This window comes from Dendrobium catenatum, unplaced genomic scaffold (genome assembly GCF_001605985.2).
Source record: "Dendrobium catenatum unplaced genomic scaffold, ASM160598v2 fragScaff_scaffold_1374, whole genome shotgun sequence".
In the NCBI taxonomy this organism is placed as follows: Eukaryota; Viridiplantae; Streptophyta; class Magnoliopsida; order Asparagales; family Orchidaceae; genus Dendrobium; species Dendrobium catenatum.
Window position 1 is genome coordinate 121027 of NW_021319836.1, and position 23379 is coordinate 144405.

The window sequence follows — 23379 nt, forward strand, 5'->3', positions numbered from 1 at the left end:
AAGGACAAAGTACAAAATTTTTTGTATTATTAAAATTATAATATTTATGCATTTATATCCCATTATCTAAACACCCTTTAGTTAAAATGCAGTTAAACACAAATAATTAATACAAAATTTTTTGAAATCCAAATTTTTGTATTAAAAAAACATTTTAAAAAATAATGATAAAACTATCTTAAACAAAACTTTTTTTTTTCTTAATTATATATTAGTGCTCCTTAAAAAATAAGAATTAATATTATGGTGTTTGCCTTAGTAGAATGGTATGTTACAACTTACAAGAGAATGCCGTACCCCTGAATAATCATAAAAACCAATTCTACTGGTTAATCATTTTTCTTAAATAGCTATCTTTAAATTATTTATAATAACAGTAACATTCAATTATAACAAAATGGAACTAAACTCATTTTAAACATGATACAATAATTTAAAAATATGATCATTCAGTTAAAATCTAGCATTATAAACTTGACAACTTACATATAAATTAATTACCACATATTTCTTGTCTTACCACTTATCCGATATCAACTATAAATATGAAATAAACAGCACTGCTGCGACAAAACATCAGAAAAAAAAAAGTTCAATAAAATCTTGGTTATCAAGCCTAAAAAGTTATAACAACTTGTACTGAGTGAATTTGAATAATAATTCACCAAAACGAAAGTTCCCCCCACGTCGCTTAGCTTTTGCAACAGAGACGAAATCGTCTTCCCTACCAAAAACTAGAAGTCAAGCACCCACCCGATCTCCAAACGGGGCTAGAGAGTGGACTGTGCAAAATTTCATAAAAAACTTTATCCACCTCCTAAACCAAGAAAAGGAATAAAAAGATCTAACTAAACTCAGTATGCACGATATTCGAGGAATTGAAGCAGCTTGTGTATTAGGGCCTCCCTTGTACCATACAAGGGCTTTCCAAGAGCAACCCAATTCTTCTCCAAACCTGAGCTCTTAGCAGCAGCTTGCATTTCAGCATGGAAGACAGAGACTATCTGATAGATTGATGTTCTAAGAATGTCAGCCATGGAATAAGCTTTGGCATGAAGGAGACCACCTCTCTTCTTTATTGTGACTACATTAGCCCCATCATGTCTTGCTGTTTTTAGTGTAACCCATCCGATGCTTGAAGGGCCCATTAAGTGTGCTGCTTGTGAACTTGTCTTCTTCCCCATGCAAGCCTCCACTGCTAGCAGGGTAGAGAGCAGTGTTGATAACACTGCAATATTTAAGCCAGTCAGCTGAGCAACACCATATCTATCTTCTAAGTAAGAGCGTGAAGTTAATGCGGCTATGGTCCGAGCACTCCAAGAATATAGCTGTGCAAAGGATGAAAGAATATCAACGTTTAACCACAATCTTAGAATTATCATTGGCGCCTAAAAATGATCTTAGAAATAAAGAATGGGAGAGGAGCTCAAAATTAAAAAATAACGAAGTTGACATACACAAACCATCTTGTTTTACACAAGTAAGAAGTTAAAATATAGACGGAATAGGACTGGTTAATTTCAAATAAAAATAATCTCAAATGTTCGCAAGGCATCACAAGTATAAGAAAGCTAAAGTTGTTCCACTTCACCTAAGTCGATGAATAAAAGCAACTGTCTCAGTTTGCCTTTCTAAGGTATTGTTATTTTAGCATACGGATGAGCATGCATGTTTTATCGTGGAGGCTGTGGATTGGGTGGACATGTGATTTGTGTGATTTGGGATTTCTTTTGTATTAAATTAGTATTGTGTTAAATTAATTTTAAAAAAATCAAGAGTTAAAATGCATTAAACATCGAGACGTTAATCAAACAAGATAATTACTCATAAAAATCTATTTCTCCTAATAATAGTGTTTTGAAGCGACAAGCACTTACAATGAATATATGCACTTAGTTGTCAGATGTAGATGGTAGAGAGATCACACCGTTCACACAAATGAGATACTAGCGATATGATCTGTAGACAATGACCAACTTCGCATAGTACAAGCAAACTTGATGAATACTTCACTAATCAACATGATACAGAATGGACCAGAATTCATGATGACAATCCACAATAAGGCAAAAAAATTGTCTATTAAAAGAAATTAATCTAGTAGTTGTCCAGTGCATTGAGCATTGCTCAGTAAACTTCCGGCTTAAATCTCCTGTATTATTGCTGAAGGCCGAACTTGCTATAAAGAGAAAACATTACTTGAATTTTTTAGAAGATAGTGATATAAAAATGCAGGTTCACACAAAGGGAAGACATGGGCACTTGACGAGCATAGTAAGAGCTACTTCAAATCAGCCAGTGAGCGGAGTTCGAGCTTATTCAAATAAGTTGACGTTCGCAACACTTTGCCAAACCAAAACTAGACAAATCAGCAGCTATTGACCACAAAAAAGTTATTCAAATCAAGCTAAGTCATCATAGCCAACTAAACATATTAAATATGTTAAAATTGGGTTACCATGTAGCTTTTTAATTCCCAAACTCAGGCCGTGAGAAAAAATATGGATTAAGCAAATTTGAAGTTTTGGTTCAAAATCTTTAATATTAATCAAGATGTACGTCAAACCAGCTAATAAACTGATGTAGAAGGAAATCAGCCATGGATGAGGTTCAGCTTTCATTTCTCCAGCTTTATTTTACTTGTATTATCCCTTCATTCAATTTTCAATTTTCAATTTTCAATTGAACGAGGTTTCTGGATCTAGGAAACAACACCTCCATACTGTAGCAGGTACTAGGTATTGTAGCATGGCAGGGGTTTTGATACTGTATCAACTATACAAGTTCGGGTATTGTGGAACTTGGTGGTGGAGGGGAATTATAAGGGGGGCGAGACAGGAATCACATTTCACGTGAAAGAAAAATCCGGAGGAGAGTGGATAAGTATAGTGAGATAGAAATCTTTCAAAAATTTTTCATTATTCAATAATAATCCAAATAACACCCATCTAACTCCTATTTACAGAAATAGGATAGAAGATAACATATAACAAAATTAATTTGAACTTAAAACCGATTCAATCAATGATAACTCCTAAAAATCCTATGCTTTTATCTAAAATAAAGATAATACTAAAAATGAAATAAAATAAAACTGAAATAAACCCTAATATAATCCAAAATAATAGAAATTTGTGGAACTAATCAAGAATTATTGTTTCTCCATGTCTTCTATTGCATCACTGTGGGCTCCGAAAATTCGGCCTCGGCCTCCGCCCGCACTGCTGTGTTGCTTTTTTCTTTGGCAAGGGAGTTTTAACGGATTTAAGTTTCGGGGTAAATTTTGGAAGGCAGATGGGTTTGTAGATAAGACACTACCCAGAGATTTCGCCCTCATTTTTGCGAGAACTTTATGATCTGAGTTCTGGTTTCCTATAGGCACAAGACCCTATAATTAATTACCCCTCCCGATAACGAGAGAGAACTTTCGATTAAGGCTAGTCGTCGGTCAGATACGTTATACCCATAGATACGTAGTATCAGGCATATAGTAGCAGCAATAGACATTGGTATTTGAAAATGTTGGATTTGAAACTTGGTTGGAAGTTGGAAATTTGGGAAATTTGAATATTTTGGATGTTTGGAAATTTGCGTTGAAAGAGTTTGATATTTAAAATTGAAAATTTCACCATCTAGCACAAAGCGGATGGTGGGGGAATGGATGATGGACCCGATCAAGATCCCATGGTTCCGTCGTCCCGGGCCATCGTGGTCCCTGGTCTACTTAGTCAGAGGAGGTAGTCGACCCAACTTGATAGAAGGATCCTTGTCGGAAGCCATAGGTTGCTTCGTCCAAGGGTACCTTGTAGACCTGAGGTGAATATTTGCCTAAGGGGACAAATTTAAAACCACCTTAGCTTACAAAGGGCTTTGTGCCCTATCAATCATATCATATTGATTCATATCTCAAGGATTTGATGCCAATAAGGAGCGTATCGGCGCTGGCCATAACAGGTATTTCGTGGAGCCATTTGGTGGCAAAATCACTGGGTTCAGAGGGCCCCGGGTCATAACTGTTTATCGTGCGGTGCCATTTGGCAGCAAAACAGCCGGTCAGAGGACACGTACCATGTCCTTACTGAAAGGAGATTATTTGAAAATGGATCATAGTGATATTTTCGACTAGGTATTTGGCTTTTTGTGAGTTGAAGTAGTCTTAATTTTGTCCACCCCGGCAAACTGTTGCGGATGGTGGATGTATTTTGCTGTAAGTGATTGATGATTGGATTTCAATTTTAAATATCTAAATTTTGAGATTTTCTGGAGTTTTGGATTTTTATGGGTATTTAGACTTTGTGGAGTTTTGGATGTTTGGAATATTTGGGTGGAGCTTGAAAATATCTATGAACCCCTCCGGTTGAGATAAACATTCAACACGGCCATCATCCGGGTGTCGGGTCATTCATTGATTAAACCTTGTCAACCCTATCAATCTACCGATAGGGAATCGGGTTTCGTAGGCTTTGTGCCTTTGATAGTGAATTATCATTGTTATAGGCCTTGAAGGCCTAATATGAATGTATTAAGATAAATATAACGGTCGCCACAACCGTATATTTGTTTGATGGTTCGAACCCTATCGACTCCTATGAATCCGTATAGGAGAATCAGGTTCGAACTAGAATTCACTTTTTGACCCGCGCAGCATCCCTAGATGTCACGTTTGTACCAATAACATGCTCACCGGGGCCCATGCGAGTGTTTGGGTGGCATTTTATAATTATACCCTGTCAACTCTCTTTTATCTGCTTAAAAGGATCGGGTTCAAATTTAATAACCCGCGCAGCATCCCTAAACGTTATGTGTGTACCAATAACACGCTCGTCGGGGCCCATGCGGATTTTATAATTGCTTTTACCACTTTTAGTATACTTATGTGTATACAAACTGCGGTGCACGTGTGGGGGTACTGTGAAAGTACTTGTAGTCGCCTTCTGTCCACTTGCATAGAAGTTATGGATCCAGTGGCATGGAGTAGCAACTTCTAAATAGACTTGTTCGCTGCTTTGTACAGGTAGACTGTCGTGCACTACTTGCATGATTTATGCAGGTAGATTGTAATGCACAAACTAATTTCCTGCTTTATCAAAAAGGTCTGCATTTGTTGTAGTATAATAACCCTTTGCTCTTAACAGATTAATGTAGTTACTTAATATTGACCAGTGATGGACCGTTAAGGTGATTTAGCATTCATTGGATCTCCCTCATCACCATTCATGCATAGTTTGATGTATATATTTGTATTCACAAGTGACCTTCATATCTGGTATGACATCTTTCAGCATTTGTTGAGAATAGAGTTATTGCTTATGCTTTGAGTTCATTCCACTGCTCACAAAATTGAATATACATGTTTATGTTATAGTGTTGCTAATGACATAAGCATCTGACATTTATTGCATATCTTTCATTCAATCTTTGGTCATTGCTTGGATACCACCTCATTTGAATAGCTTGAGATATCTCGACTCTATTATTTTTGTTTGCATAACCTTTGAGAGCTTGTTCTTCATTTGTCTTACATTTTTTGTTCATATGCTTACCTTCATTTGGATGATCAGGATAAATGCTATGGGTCAATCATCATCTGGTTTGTGATGTGAATGATAGCATCAACATTGTTATTGGTTGTCAATTTATATTCCAACCAATATGATGATTTCTTGCGATTTTCTTTAGATCCTATAGATTGATCGCAAGCATATTGTTGTATCCCCCAATTGATCTTTCCTTATAAATAAATCGCATTCTTTATGTCCTTCATATGTCATGAGTGTCCCATCTAATTGTTGACATTCATGCATATTCTATTGAATGTATTATTGTTCGATACATTTGAATATGCTCATATGCATGCCCTTCTTGATTCTAGCTGACAGATGCTTGCAAGTACATGATGATCAGATTCTTATTTTACCATAAGCTTCATGTTTTTTTTGCATTTATTATTTGCAAACTCATAAGTCTTTTTTAGACATTAGATGATGCTCATTCACTTTCATTTGTTCAATGTTGAACTTAGACCCCTTGCAATCAAATTTGATTCAAGTCCAAATCTTTTGTAAGGGTTCAAGTCTTCATGTCACTTTGAGCTCAATTCCTTGAGTTTAGTTCAAGTTCATGTTCAATGAAGTCAATGTGCAAGTCTGCAAGTCTTCATCATCTGATTCAAATTCAAGCTCATTTTGTTTAATATTAAAGGGCATGATTTGCTTACTGCTCACTTGTTCAAATCCAAAAACATGTTCAAGTTCAATGTCAAAAGTTCGTGTCCACAAGTCCTCTGTTTGAGTTCAAGTTCAAATGCATGTCACCTGCAGTCTAAGTCTTGTTCAATTTTGATTGAAGCTCAAGCCTTTTTTTTGTGGTTCATTTAAATTCTAATTTAGGTTCAAGTTAAGTTCAATGTGATTTGGTCCAAGTTCTTATCCTCTGCACCAAGTTCATTTAAGTCAATAAGTCCCAAATTGTTCCAAATCCTTGTTCTTTTCGGACAAAAATTCGGCAGCCTCCCAGCGTCTCCCCCGTTTAGGGGAAAAAACAAAGAGGCCGCCTACCCGCCACGTCAACAAAGACGTATACGGTTGGTGTTTGTGAGACACCACGGTGGTGATATTTTGTTTTTTCATCCATCACGCCAACAAAGGCGTGCATGGGGGTTTTTTTTTTAAGCATTTTTGAAACACAGCAGTTTGTTTCCCCCCGCTCGGAGGTATTTATGAGTGACCCCGCCTCACCATAGGGGCCGCACCGGGGTCCCATCCCACCACACGCAACAAAGGCGTGCATGGGCGGTTTTCCAGTCCGCCACGAACATTGAAGTGAAGGGCGACGAGAGAGATCGAGAGCAATGGAGGGAGTTTGGTCGGGTGTTCAGCAGGAGCCGGAAGCCTCATCTCATCCGACTTTTAAAGATGAGAGGAATGCCCAGCTGAAATGGGATTTGGGCAAGAAACATGGAGAAGCAACGCAACGGCGCCGAGCTACAGGATTCCTTGCGGGATTTCAGGAGGGATTACGGAGGATTTCGTGGATTCACCGGGTATTAGGTATTTTTTCATTTTTTCCCTTTGGGTATTATACGTTGGTCAACAATCACTCTACGAGGACAGATAAACTCTTAAGCCAAAAAGTTTTTCTATAGTCCTTTCCTGGAAGTAATTCCATCGTGGATGCATGGTAGAACTAGTTCAGAAACAACTCCTGTATAATGAACATGTAAAGTTGAACGTAGGAAATAGAAATAAAGACTTGGAATCCAAATTTTGTCATGTATCACACATTTTTCTTAGAATGGTACCATCTACCATAGATCCTGTAATCACATGGCAGCAACATTAGTGGTATTACAAATTTGATATATGTAGTCAGGAACCAAGTAGGACTTTCATCAATCTGCATATTCAGAGAATAATTTCACAAATATTAGAATGTCTTGATTAAACTCGTTAACTTGTTCTTTCATTTCAATAAAAGCAAAAAACAGATGATATCTCAATCCAAGTAACACGCTTGCGCATGATCTATGATTTAGGTGCAATAAAAATGTTATGCACAACCTCAACTTTAGACTTAACAAGGAGTCGATTATTGATTCATCATCATCAGGTTCATCTGTGGAACCTACTAATTCATTCACAGTATGAAACCTCATGGACCAACTCAACAAAAAGATAAATTTGCTTTTTAAATGGAAGGGCTGCCTAAATTTTCAAAGTTCTGGAATTATTATAAGTTTATGAACCTTTGGAGATAAAAAATCTAATGTACAATATGATTTATCATGATAAGAAAATTTTGGATTGAAATGAGAGAAAAGATCATGAATACAACAACAACAATAACATCAAGCCTTTGTCCCACTATGTGGGGTCAACTACATGAATACTTTTTCACCATTGTATCTGTTAAAAGTAAAATTCTCATTTAAATCTAATAAAGAAATATCATTTCTAATATTTTCTAACCAAGTCTTTTTAGGTCTACCTCTACCATTTTTAACATAAGTCAAATCTAATACTTCAACTTTCCTAACCGGGTCATCCGAAGGCCTCTGTTTAATGTGACAAAAATATCTAAGGCGACTCTATCTAATCTTATCTTCCACTGGAGCTACTCCAACATGTTTATATATATGCTCATTTCGTATCATATCTCTAAGGGTAAAGCCACTCATCCACCAAAACATCCTCATCTCTACAACACTTAACTTAGTATTATGCTTCTCTTTTAATGGCAAACATTCGGCACCATAAAGCTTTGCAGGTCTCACCTCCATCATATAAAATTTTTCCTTAAGTTTGAGAGGGACTTTTCTATTGCACAACAAGCCCAATGCATTCCTCCACTTTAACCATCCAACTTAATTATGTTGATAATATCCCCATCTATTTCACCATTACCCTGAACAATAGATCCAAGATATCTAAAACATGTACTCTTATTAATGACTTGATCGCCCAAAGTCACAATCCCCTCACTAGGTCTATTGCTACAAAAATTACACTCCATATATTCAGTTTTAGATCTACTCAAGCGAACGCCTTTAGACTCTAAGGTTGACCTCCATAATTAAAGTTTACCTTCAACTCCCTCTCTAGTCTTATCAACAAGAAGAATATCATCAGCAAAAAGAATACACCAAGGTACATCCTCTTGCAAATGTCTAGTGAAAACATCCAATGACTAAAGCAAAAAGATATGGGCTTAAGGTTGATCCTTGATTTAATACAACTGAAATAGGAAAATACTTGGTCAAACCACCTTGTGTTTGAACACAAGTAATAACTCCTGCATACATATCTTTAATGATTTGAATATAAGCGTTATTAACTCATTTCTTTTCAAGAACTCTCCATAGCAGTTCTCTTGGAACTTTATCATATGCTTTCTCTAAATCAATAAATATCATATGTAGATCTTCCTTATTCTCTCTATATTTCTCCATCAAACCTCTCAATAAATGTATGGCTACCATAGTAGACCTACCCGGCATAAATCCAAATTGATTTTGAGAAACATTAGTAATACGACGCAACCTACACTCCATAACTCGCTCCCATAGTCTTAAAGTATGACACATTAACTTAATTCCTCTATAATTCGCACAATCCTCTGCATCACCTTTATTCTTAAAAATATGAATTAACACACTCATTCTCCACTCATCTGGCATCTTTTTAGTATTCAAAACAGTATTAAAAAGTTTAGTAAGCCAAGAAATTCCTTCATCTCCTAATCATTTCCACACCTTTATTAGAATATCATCAGGTCCAACAACTTTCCACACTTCATTTTCTTTAAAGCCTCTCTAACTTCGGTTTTACTATGTTCAGCTCTAACTTCGGTTTTACTAATACATCGATAAAAATAAAAAAATTTATTTTCATTTAGGGTGCTAAAGTCACTAAAGTCAATTTTACTTTCACATTCTTCATTAAAAATTTTAGCAAAATATCTCATCCACCTTTGTTGAATATCATCTTCTAAGAAAAGCACTTTTTGATCTTCATCCATAATACACTTCACTTGAACTAAAACCTTACTACTCCTATCTCTTAATTTATTTGATTAACTTACATATATCTTTCTCCTTCATTAGTATCTAATTTATTATATAAATCATTAAAAACTAAGCTCTTTGCATCACAAATAATTTTCTTAGATTCCTAACAATCAACTTTATAGCTTTCCCAATTATCAGAATTTTTACATCTAAACCAATTTTTATAACAAATCTTCTTATTTTTTATCTTTTTTTGCAAATTTAAATTCCACCACCAACTATTTTTACTATTAAAAGTTTTTTCCTTCGAAACTCCAAGCACAACTTTTGCAATATTTTTAATAGCACTAGCCACTTTTTTCTCACATAAAATTTGCATCCTCATGCACAAACAAAATCTTAAAATCTAAAATCTTACTCTAAAAAATAATTTTGTTAATATTTTTTAAATGCCCCCATCTAATCCTAAAATATCATTTTACTTTATTTTTAATTTTCTGCCCATTTATCTTAAAGTACAAAACTAATAATCGATGTTGGGTACATAAATTTTCACTCGGAATAACTTTACAATCTTTGCAATCTAAACGATCTATTTTTCTTATAATAAAATAATCAATCTGCATTTTACTATATCCATTTTTATAAGTGATAAGATGCTTATCTCTTTTCTTAAATAAAGTATTAGCTATTAAAAAATCATAAGTAATTATCATAAAAGCTTTACCTGTGACATTTATGAAAATGCACAGTTGTGCTATGATAGTGAAGATGGCACACCAAGCAGAGGGATAAATTGGTGATATTAAAAAAATTTCTTCAAAAAACCTTTTTGAATAAAAACCAAAATCTGATTTTAAATGTAAGCGTTTGAAAAGAAAAATAACATAACAAAGCAAATGCAAATTTTTATGTTTTTTGATATTGTAAAAAACAAATAACGGTATTTTTCTTTAATAAGTGCAATCACAATTAAACCAACGAGCTAAAAATTAAATTGCAAGAAAACAAAAGTGCTTAAAATAAATGCAAAAAGTAAAGAGATGCAAACTAATTTTTATAATGGTTCGGTCAACTTGACCAACCTCCACTCCCTAAAAGTCCTCTATTTGGGCACTAACACAATGACTCTCCTCAGCCCACACCTAGGTTGAGGATCCCTTCTCCTTTTCCACAGGTAGAGAATACACCTTTACAGACTCTTCACACCCAAAGAGTCCCTCCTTTCACCTCCTTAGTCCGGCGGAGGCGACATGTCTTCCTTTCACCTCCTCGGTCCAACGAAGTCGCCGATTCCTTCCACCTCAATCCGACGAAGTCGCCGAGTCCTCCTCTCACCTCCTCGATCCGACAGATTCTTGATACCACTAGCCTCCTAGGCTAGCGAACCTTTGCACCAAAACCTTTCCTTCACATAGCTCCTCCCAAGAGACACAACAACACAACCACAGAACCTCAAGTCCAGCTCAGCCGGAGCAACTGTGTGAAAACCTCTCTCACACTACCTTGAATCACTCAAAGTTCTTCTCCCACTCACGCAACCTCACCCTCTCTCTCCCTTCCTCAATGCTCTCTCTCTCTCCCTGATCAATGCTCTCTCTCTCCAAGAACTCTCATGGAAGAAACAAAACCCTTGATTACCAAAATACTCTTCACTCAAATTACAAGAGTTTATAAAGAGGATTTTAAAAAACTCTAATTTTCAATTCAACCACCTCTAATCATTTAGTACAATACTAATATCGTACAATATGATTAGTTCATTCTCTTTTGTACAATCCAAGATCATCCAGTATAAGTAGTTTAATCGAATAGTATTTTGTACAGGACGAACCATGGACACTTAACTATCATCCAGAAGATCACTATGTCGAACGTCCAATACAATCAAGATCGTATCGTACAATCATTAATCATAATTAATCCTGATTTGATTGCTTAATCATAGAATTAAATTAAGTAAGATATTTACAATTCGTGCAGTACAAACTAATTCGTACATTATAATTAAAACTTTCAAAATTTAAATTATAGCCTAATTTAAATGATGGCAGGGATATTAAATATAGTTGATCGTCCAATACGATTAGTTATAACTCATTACAAATTAATCTCATTTAATTAAACTTTTTAATTCTTTTTTTATTACACTGATCGTATGATGTAGGCAAGGGGGATCAAAACAAGTTGGGTTTTAATTTTTGTAAGTTTCTACTAAAGTCGGCTCATTAATGAGCTTCTTCTACTTACTCAACTCATAAAGTGTCATTATTTGGTTCAATCCCGCTTGCTTTGGCTCTTTGGTTTCCCCCTCGGCTCTTCTCCCCCTGGCTGCCTTTTCCTTTTCCCTTCAATGTCTCCTCGGTTTCTTCCTGTGCAGTTTTCTGTGGCTGCTCTTTCTCCCTTGCTGGATGCTGGTTCCGGTCCCCTTTGTGCCCCTTCGGTTCCCTGCCAGGCTGCTGGTCCGATTTCTAAGCAACCCCTTAAGTTTCCTCCCTGGTTGCTTGTCCCATGGCTGCTTTTTCCCAGATTTCCTGTGCCCTATGTTGCACCGATATGGATACGGCGACACGGATACGACACAATACGGATACGAGACACATTAATTTTTAAAAATACAGAATACAGATATGGCACGGATACGGCATTATAATATATAAACCATACATAAAAATTAAGAAATTAATCAAAACATAATATCTGATATGATAAAGAAAATTAAAAGCAACATCAATTGTAGCATTGTATCTTATAATATCAAAATAAAAGCATTAAATATTTAAATGTCTAGTACAACAACAAAAATATAAATATAAATTGTACATCACATGAAGTTTCAATTATTCAATAGAAGGAATGATAGGATTAGCTTCTTCAGTGGTTTGTCTTTGAATTTTTATATCATCTTCAATAAAAATCATAGCTTCCAATTCAGGCTCATCAAGTGAAAGATTAGCAATTTCTAATATTTTCATATCCTCAAGAGATCAAATCCATCTCCAACAACATCCCACATCATGTTGTCTCCTTCCATATAAGTTGAAGTTTTCCTTGAAAAAAGCTGAAGGTTTGTATGCACATAAACTAAATCTTCAACCCGTTGTGGAGTAATTTTATTTCTCTTCATTGATTGGATAAACGAGTATGTGCTCCAATTTCTTTCACAACAAGATAAGGATGAAACTTGACCAAGCAATTTTATGGCAATTGTTTGAAGTAGAGATACTAAAGCTCTATGTATAATCCACCACATTTTCGGACCAATTCTCCACCTATCACGCAATGACTCTTGATCACCAAAATACTCTAAATAACCAAAAAACATATCTTTCTCATATTTGAAATTTATAAATCTTTCTGTGAAGAAACTCTTTGAGGATCCTCTTAAAGCCATTCTTTATTTGAATATCTTCACAAAACATTAAAATGAAATAAAAGCATTAAATATTTAAATGTCTAGTACAACAACAAAAATATAAATATAAATTGTACATCACATGAAGTTTCAATTATTCAATAGAAGGAATGATAGGATTAGCTTCTTCAGTGGTTTGTCTTTGAATTTTTATATCATCTTCAATAAAAATCATAGCTTCCAATTCAGGCTCATCAAGTGAAAGATTAGCAATTTCTAATATTTTTATATTCTCAAGAGATCAAATCCATCTCCAACAACATCCCACATCATGTTGTCTCCTTCCATATAAGTTGAAGTTTTCCTTGAAAAAAGCTGAAGGTTTGTATGCACATAAACTAAATCTTCAACCCGTTGTGGAGTAATTTTATTTCTCTTCATTGATTGGATAAAAGAGTATGTGCTCCAATTTCTTTCACAACAAGATAAGGATGAAACTTGACCAAGCAATTTTATGGCAATTGTTTGAAATAGAGATGCTAAAGCTCTATGTATAATCCACCACATTTTCGGACCAATTCTCCACCTATCATGCAATGACTCTTGATCACCAAAGTACTCTAAATAACCAAAAAACATATCTTTCTCATATTTGAAATTTATAAATCTTTCTGTGAAGAAACTCTTTGAGGATCCTCTTAAAGCCATTCTTTATTTGAATATCTTCACAAAACATTAAAATGAAATAATGAAAAAAAATATTGAAATTACTAAATAACAAATTATGAATTAATAAAAAAAATGTTAAAATTTATCTGGGATTAGTGAGTGAGCCAAGCAATATAAAGGAGTATAAATTTTGCTCCACCTATCTTCTAGAATAACATAAATAATATCCTATAAGTGTCACGACCCAGCCCGGTTAGCTCGCAGGTGCGAGGCAGGAACGGAGATCGGACAGTAAGAAATAAAAACTTTTGCATTTCAATATACAAAACATCTTCAAATCATAAGAAAGAGCCGCTAAAATAAAACCAAGAGGAATTTTTTTCTTTATTTCTATTCACTCAACAACACATCAACATAATAATTAAAACATAAAGTTTCCAAAATATAAAAGGTGTCCAAAATCCTTTCCTTACATTTCATCTCTAATCATTTTATCTCAAAACATCAAAAACAAAAAGACAAAACCTATCGTTTGTCGTCTCCCTACGACGGTACGTAAGGGGATGTCTATCCGCCATTATCCTTTACTAGGTTCTCCTGAAATGTGTCTTCTAAGTAGGGTGAGTCACAACTCAGTAGATGTAAATAGCATTCAAATAAATTTAGATACAAGAAAAGAAACTACAACATGCTTTTATATCTCAATAAAAGAATAATCAACATATTACAACATTGGTCTAAGGTGAAACATGCCTTTACATCAACCTTTAAGTTCTCATTCTTTGCATAATCTTTTATTCTTCCTCTTTAAACATTCATGCCTCAAATAAAAACCTCATATGCATATAACATAAAGATGCAATGTTCATAATATATTAATATATATAACAACTGTCTCGGAAGTATCATTTGTACTGATCAGGTACATAAAAATTGACCATTTCTTTACCATTTGGTTCAAAAGAACCTCCTTTACCTTTTGGCTCAAAAGAGCCCCATTACCATTGCTCAAAAGAACTTCTTTATCATTGATACTTTTGTGTCAACATGCACATGCACATAACTCTTACATATTCATAAAAGAGGCTTATGTAAACTATTCAAGTGTATGTTTTTATATGACAATACATATTTGTTATGCTCAAATGTATATTTGCATGTAAAGAGAAGGCATGTGTAGTACATGTAAAGAATGAAGCATGAGATTCATCATTGAGTTCTAATATTGCATAAAAAGAACTTTGCTTTTATATCAAGTGATTATGAGCTTTTATAAAGAAACATGCTAATCATAATGATATCATAAAGAGCATAAAAAGGAGTGTCATTTCTATGTATTTGCATGTAAAAAGCTTTCTAAATTTAAAAGAATTTCATTTCACCTATCTCACCACAATGTAATCCGTCAAAAGTCCTTACGACCCTTTCCTCTTACGCAATCAAAATCTACATCAGACAAACATATAGGCTTCGTTTGGGACGGCTTTTTTATTGCTTTCTAAAATGGAGTTTTAGTACAAAAATAAAAAATTTTGTACTAAAACTCCGTTTTAGAAAGCAGTAAAAAAGCCGTCCCAAACGAAGCCATAGTGTAAATATTAATTTGTTTCCCCTCAAACCTCTAAAAATCCTAAATTAAGAACATGTAAATATTCCATTCTCCATACTTTGATTTTTATAAATAACCCCTCTCTCAAACCATGTTAATCTCATTTTTATTTCCACTAGAATTAGGATTTTATCATAACCCTAGCTTTTGGAAAGCCTCAAACAAGTCTTTGCTCACCTCAAACATACAAACCTCATCTTTCCCCTTAAACTCAAGTTAGCATACAACAATTTATCGAATTTATCTAATTTAAATTTAAAAAAAACAATAATTTATGCTAAAGCGAAAATCCTTGCTTTAAACCCTCACTAAGCTCAAAAGAAATCAACACACATAAAGGGTTTTTCATGTTTTTGGAAAATCCTAACTATTGGAGTATAAAAATGTCTCCTAAAAAGAATCTAACTTCACAAAAAAATTTTTTAACATCATTTAGAAACTTTCCTACAAAAACATTTTGAAAGAAAATCAAAATCGGATAAAACCCTAAATTTTAAAATCCATATTTTTTGGAAGCAACTCATTTTTGGGTTTAAAAACATCCCCTACCCTTCCCTATCTTTATCTTAAAGAAAACTTACATTTTCCCAAAACCCTAGTTTTCTTTCTTTAGAAAATCTCAAGGGAAAATCATAAAAAAAGGTGTATGAGAGCTCACCTTACTCTTCCCTACAACATTCCTTCAATCTCCCTCGCAAGCCACCGTAGGAAACCGATTCTAGGACCACCAGATTCGCCTCCTACCCGACGCCCCTCCTCCCTCTTTCTCCGCTCGGTTCGGTCCGCAAGGGTGAAATGGGGACCAAAACATTTTGGTCCCCTATTTAGAGTGGGATCCTCTCATTAAATACCTAATTACCAAAAAGCCCTTACTTAAAAATCATCTCTATTCAAAAGTCATCAAGGGCAAAACCGTCATAATGAGATTTCTGAAAAATTTATCTCCCAACATACTTAAAATCCAATATGGGTTCTATACATCATTTCAGAATTTTGCACACTATTTTATAAAATTTATTGCGTCGAATTCCGACGACTTTGCATAATTCACTTAAAACTCGTCGCGACGCATCGAAAAGCGTGCAAGGTCTAAAATGACATTTTGAGGGTTTTACAAGAAGCTTGAGTCTTCATGAAGTGCCCTTCCTCTCATGTATATATATAATTTCTTTTACTTTGGCTAACATTAAATCACATATCTCATAAATGAGATGTAAACAAGATTTATTCGTATTAGCTACTCTCAACATCTCATAAATTAGATCTGTGAAATTTATGACGTATTCAATCTCATCCCACTATAAATCATCTAAAAGCTTCTCCTTTACATATCTAGCCTTTCCAACATCATCTTCACTATAAAGGGGCAGCGTCCCTGCGGGAGTTTCCGGGGGCAACGCCCCTGGAACAAATTTTTATTGTAAGAGTTACTTTAAAATTTTTTCTACCTTCTCGGTACTGCTTAGTACCATTCAGTACCCCTCTATACCGAGCAGTACTGAGCAGTTTCGAGTTCCGGTACCGAGCGGTACCGTGTTCCGGTATCGAGCGGTAGTGAGTTCCAGTATCGCTTGGTACCGAGCGGTACTGAGTTCCAGTATTGCTCAGTACCAAGTGGTACTATGCAATACCGAGCGGTACCGAGTAGTACCGAGCGGTACCCAGTACCGAGCTGTACTGAGCAGTATTGAGCGGTACCGAGTAGTATCAAGCGATACCGAGTACCGAACAATACAAAGTTCTAGTACCGAGCCTAAGATTAAGAAAATGAAGAACAAAAAAATTGAACCTTCAATGCTCACGTCGCCTTCACTGTTCGTGTTATCGAGCCGCTCTATCGACGAAGGATTCTGTCGGCTTTAATGCTCGTATCGTCGAGCCTCTTTATCGACAAAGGGTGATCCTGTCTGCTTCTATGCTCGCGTCGTCAAGCCGCTCATTCGATTATAACGAAAAAGACGAACACCTGTGAGGAAACGAAAAACCTAGCTCGTAGAAATTTTTAAGCCGCATAGATGAATAGGGATATCGAGCGGATAGCCGAAATGAATAGGGCAAATTGTGGCTTTTTTTGTTTTTTAATAGGACACATATCTGATATATGTGTCGGATAAAATTTAAATAATATTTTAATTGGACACGGCAAAGTTGTATCCGACGTGTATTCGTGCCGTATCGAAAGCGTATTTGTATCCGACACGTCTGATACAGCATGCCTCGTAAATAGGTGTATCTGTGCAATATAGTCTGTGCCTTTTCAGGTGCTGATTCTGAAATGAATTGTGGCTTTTTATCTTCCCTTACCTGATTGGTTTGGTTGGAGGTTGATGGCTGTTTGGATGCCCCCTTTTCCCCTATAAATAAAAGGTGTTGTGTATGAGAAAAAGGATGATATGTGAGTGATTTTGGAATATAAGACATGCGGGTTTTGTTGGAAAAGCTTGCAAGCTTGTTCCATCCCTTCCTCTCCCTCTAGGAAAGCTTGCGTGCTTCTCCTCCCTTCGTCTCGAATTTCTTATCGTTCTTCTCTCCGCAAGTGTCCACCCCACCTGTATCTTTCTTCTCAACGATTGGCTAGCAATTTTAGGAGTTAATGTTTTAAAAGTTTGTAAGCGTCCTTTTATATTATAAAAAGTATCTTTTTGAGTATTTCATGTAATTTTCTACTTATCTAGGAGGTCTTTTGTTTTTGCTTGCAAAAATTAGGTTTCGCCTAATTTTTGCATGCATCATCGTACAGTATGATCAAGATTATCCATTACGATCAAGATTTTATACTATGATCTAAAGAAAAATTAAAATATTTTATTACACATTATGCGTGTGTACACAGTTGCTAAGCCAACATACACTTATTATAAATATAGACTCAAGAAAAATAAAATTTACACTCTTTAAGATATAAATTGACACACACACTGACAATGCATAGTCTTGAGCCTTGAATCCTCAGTCTTGCTTCGTGTGTGTGTGTGTAACTGAAAGGGTTAGTAGTGTACAAGAAAACATATGCAGTGTAAGAAAATGATAAACTAAATAAACATCCAATAATATTTGTAACCATCAAAACATAAGATCGGGCGCCCAGATTGGAATAATTCATACTCTTCATGGATATTCGATCATCATAAATAAATATTGACGACAATCTTATGCATCAACATGAGCAAGCCTTAAAATGAGCTTATAAAATCTAGAATGTCAATAATTATGATGATGATTATGATTGTAACATGACTCATTGTAATCAAGAGAGACATACATGATATAAGCACAATTCATCAATGACTTCATCAAACACCTTATGCAATATTTTGATCCTTTCACAGAACATGATTATTTTTAACCTTCTAGTAGATGTGCTATGAAACGTGCCTTGGAACCCAATCGATGTGAAGTGAACAACTCCCACTTTGCAACTTCATCGCGCACAGCGGTTCTGCAAAGCACATGGTTTGCTTGGTTGGGTGCTAAAGTACTCTACAATATGTTTCCTCTTATCCAATTTATAGGCGGGCATGAGTGTTAGTTCAATTTTCATCAATTAATATTAACTAACTTTGTCTAACTCCATCATTTGGAGTTTTAAAAGCCCTAACTGTAGCAGTTGCACCCCTTGATCTCATGCACCATGCTCTCAACTTCCAACATGCATCTCAACAGTTTATCACAGATCACTACCTTCTTGTGCATGTGATCAACATGCATCTGAATAGTCAATCAGAAATTGTAACCTTATCATGCGTATAAACAAGAAGTGGCAATGCAACACATATTACTGATGCAAAGTGAATTCCCACTTAGCTACTTCCTCATGCACAGTTGTTTTGTGAGGCACATGGTTTGCTTGGTTGGGTGCTGAAGCATTCTACATTAAGCTTCCTCTGGTCCAATTTAAAGGAAGGCAAGAGCGCGAGTCCAGTTTTTATCAATTAATATTAACTCACTTCATCCAACTCCCTCATTTGGAGTTCAAAAGATCACACATGTAATGGAAAACATGAGCAGCCCATTGCATTAATCATAAATTGGATGATATTGGGAAGATTATTCCAACAAGAAACACTATCAAAAAAGTTTTAGAGTTAACTGTCTATATATATAATCATGGATTTGTTCTTAACATGATGAAAAAAATGTTGAAGTGGTTCAAAATTGGTGAAACTAGGTTTCACTTGCTTTGCTACTTTTTTTCTTGCTCTTGCAAGCATACATATAAGAAAACTTGAGGTGTAAGTTTGCATCTAAAGAATGGAGCAAATCAAAATTTAGTACTTGCTACGCAGGCAAGAATTCTAGAGAGATCATAATGCATACTATATTTTGGAATGGTGCGACTTAAAAGTCCATAAATGAAGATGTTGAGACTAGTTGATGGTGATAAGAGATTGACTATGGATTATATTTATGATGAAATTAATAATTCATTTATATATGAAAAGCAGTAGATAGACGTGCAACTATGATAGTCATTGCATCAAGCTAGCTATTATTTTAATTCAAAGCTTTTTTACAAGAATAAGAATATAAAACAATTAGATGGACAATTGATAGAAGGTTTCTATGCAATTAATAATAGATTAGTTAGAAACGTAAATGATAGAATAGCCATAAATCATTAACTTTCAAATTATAATCATGTTGGTAGCTAATTCATAACAAAGTTTGCAATCTATAATAGAAATAAGAAAATTCTAGATATAATTAATTATGTATAATTTTAAATTTTTGTATCGACTATTTTTTTCTAGAAACTAGCATAGTTTTAATACAACATAGTGACAAGTGATGTATAGTGTTTTAGTTAACTACCAAGATTTGAAATTACGCAATCGGATATTGAGATATTTTCTTTAATTAAGATAAGACGCAAGCATCGAAACATTTTGATGTGTAAGCTTCAAAACCATTAAATTAAATACAAATATAAAATAAATAATAACATACTATCATCGAAGTAGAACATAAAAATATAACAATGAAAAGTCAAAGACCATATAAGACTCTAAACAATGCAAAATAAATATTTCTAGTTTAACATAAACTAGTCTAATATCATAATTTATGAATTCAAAAGTCCCCCGCATCTCTCATCACTTATAGGTCTTCATTAGAATCATCAACATTCACATAAAACGACGGCCTTCCGATGACCCAGTTAGGAAACTAGAGGTATTAGATTTGACTTATGTTAAGAAAGGTAGAGGCAGACCTAAAAAGTCTTTGTTAGAAAATATTAGGAATGACCTTTCTTTATTAGATTTAAATGAAAATTTGACATTTAATAAGACACAATGGAGAAAAAAGGATTCATGTAGCCGACGCCACCTAGTGGGATAAAGGGTTGATGTTGATGTTGTTGTTGTTGTTGTGTTATTGTAGAATCATCAACGTAATTAATTGTTTTTTCACTTCCCTTCTACAAAAAAATAAGGAAATGGATTTCCAACAACAAGAGAAGAGGTTTGGAGGAGAAGCAACATTGTTGGCACAGTGATGACTGTGCCACAATAGGATCGAGTGCAGGTGTGGGGGTTGTCTGGTGTACAAAATTTTAAAATCACCAAAACACTAATTTTCTAGACTGATACCTCTTCAAAATTACACTAAAATCACCATGAGCGTGCCTAACCCCATTTGAGACATAAGCCTCATCAAGCAAGCAAGGCATACGCCTCATTAGCTTCTTTTTTTTTTTAAATTGCATTGAGGTAAGCCTTGAGGAAGGCCTCTAATTGCACAATTTTTAAACCGTGGTCCCAACTTTAAAAAATAGCTATTAAAATTTTAGAATTAACTTGTAATGATGTTGTGTGTGAAAGGAACTACAGGGTTTGCATGTGAATAATTTAGTAATTTTGAATATACCATAAATGTTAACGGCGAATGGCGCAAAGGCCCCTTTGGAGCTATGGCGCATAGCGAACGGCGCGGCGCGCGCTATTTTGAATATGGCGCAAGCTATATAAAAATTATAAAATAATAAGCATGAATATGAAATATTATTAAAAATGAAAGACAAGCTATCATAATAATAAAAAACAAACATAACATATATAAGTTCGACTAAGTAACATCCAACTCATAATTCAAATATTATAATCTTTTTTTAAAAGATCAAATAAGAATTTAATCTACTCTTCTTGGGAATCACCGTCATCAGCAAATGTTAAAAAAGCTTCATTATCTTCTTCAACATTGTCTCCTACTTCATAAGCCTCTTCATCACCCTCCTTATCATCATTCTCAATAGCAATATCATGCCTAATTGAAGATTCTTTCTCTTTCCCTTTAAATCTTTCCCGAATATTATAGCTTTTATCATAAACACCAGTAGCTTTAGCAACACTTGTCCAAGTTAAATCTTCCTCTCCAACAATAAAATCATTTTCTTCATCAGATTCATCATCTAATTTTATTGTTAGTCATTCATTTGCATCATCTATCTCAGTTAAAGAAATAGGATCAATGACATCATGATGATTGAATCTCCGAATCAGTGCTCTATTATATTTCATATAAACTAAATCTTTCAAGCGACCATGATCCAATTTGCTTCTTCATTTGCTATGAAGCTGCAATTAAAATATTATTATATTACTATATTATAAACAAATATAAAAAATCAACACATACATTGTAAAATACTTACATGTTCAAAACTACTCCAATTACGTTTGCATTCTGATGAACTGCATGTTAAACTTAGGACTTTAATAGCAAAGCTTTGTAAATTGGGAGCTCCTTGTCCATATGTCAGCCACCAATCAGCTGGAAGAAATGAATTTTTTTTTTAATATTATATAACAAATCAGTCTTAATTTTTTTATAAATAATGATACCTGGAGATCGGGTAGTTCTTTGTCTTACAGCTGGAGGAATACCAAAAAGTCCTTCACCCCTAATGTATAAACTTAATTCATTACTGATTTTATCTTCTTCAGCTACATCTTGAGATAATCTTCCAATACATTGGTAAAGACCATCAGCTATTTCCTTATCCTTGGCAATATCATGGTTATTGAAGAAATATTCATGATTTAAAAAATGTCCCGCTGCATGTAGAGACCGATGTAATTGCACTTCCCATCTTTCTATCAATCATTTTAAAAATTTGATCATACTTATCACTGTTATTGAAGCTTGCAGCAATTGCCTCTTTTGCTCTATCAATTGCTTCATATATATAAGCCATTGAGGGCTTCTTCTCTCCATCAACCAATCTAAGAACCTTTGATAAAGGACCAGCTATTTTTAAGGCATACACTATAGTGTTCCAAAATGATTGGTGTAAGATTATATGTTGAGATTGTTTTGCTTTAGCCTCTTTCGCATAAGGACCCAAGATAAATTCCTCACAAGTAAATATTTTCTTCAAGTTCAGTTATTGTTGATGAAAACGTTGTAAAGTTAAGAAAGCTGTTACAAAGCAAGTTTTTGCGGGTTTGACCAGTGCGCTTTAATTTGTCCACCTTCTCATTAACTCTAGTAAGCGAGGCCTAAAATATATAAAATTGTGTACTTCCACTGCTTTCTCAAAGCATCGCCTTAGCTTTTGAATTTTGAATATGCCCTCCATTATTAAATCCAAACAGTGAGCAGCACAATGAGTCCAATAAATGTGAGAATATTTGTCCATCAATAATTTTTCTGTTATGTCATTATAATTTAAGTTAAGATATATACAAATTCTTCATGAAATAACATAACTTTAGAATAAAAGTTGTGACAAACCTGCAAGAACATTTTCGGATGCATTATCAGTGACCACTTGGATCACATTATGTGGTCCAATAACCTCGATGTACTTGCAAAAAAGTTCAAACATTTTCACAGCATTCTTGGAGAAAGAACTAGCATCAATTGATTCTATGAATGCACTGCCTCTTGGACAATTAACAAGAAAATTGATTAAGCTTTCCTATTCCTCGACGTCCATCCATCTGCCATTAGAGAACAACCATATCATAGACAATCTTCTTGATGGCGTCGCAATAGCTCATGTGTAAGTCTAACATCTTTCTTCAAACAAGTAACTCGTACCTCATGATAACTAAGAGGTTTCATACCAGGTCCAAACTGCCCGTGCCTCCACCATAGCAGGGAAACTATCATAGTTCACGGCATTAAATGAAATCCCAGCATCGTACATCCATCTACTGAACACTTGAACCAAGGTTTAAAATTGTGTATTCGGGTATTAAGGCGTTTTTCGTTTGTGAGGCAAGGCGTAAGCCTCAA

At 34.7% G+C, this 23379-nt stretch overlaps 1 protein-coding gene across 2 annotated transcripts in view; it reads right to left on the reverse strand.

Annotated features, from left to right (window-relative positions):
• Positions 1 to 580: 580 nt before the first annotated feature.
• The window catches only part of LOC110095371, a 51596-nt gene continuing 28797 nt past the window's right edge, over positions 581 to 23379 (reverse strand). For both annotated transcript variants that reach the window (XM_020820889.2, XM_020820888.2), the window contains exon 4: positions 581 to 1328. In XM_020820889.2, the coding sequence (XP_020676548.1) occupies positions 855 to 1328 (474 nt within the window). In that variant the 3' untranslated portion in view covers positions 581 to 854. The remainder of the gene's footprint in view (positions 1329 to 23379) is intronic.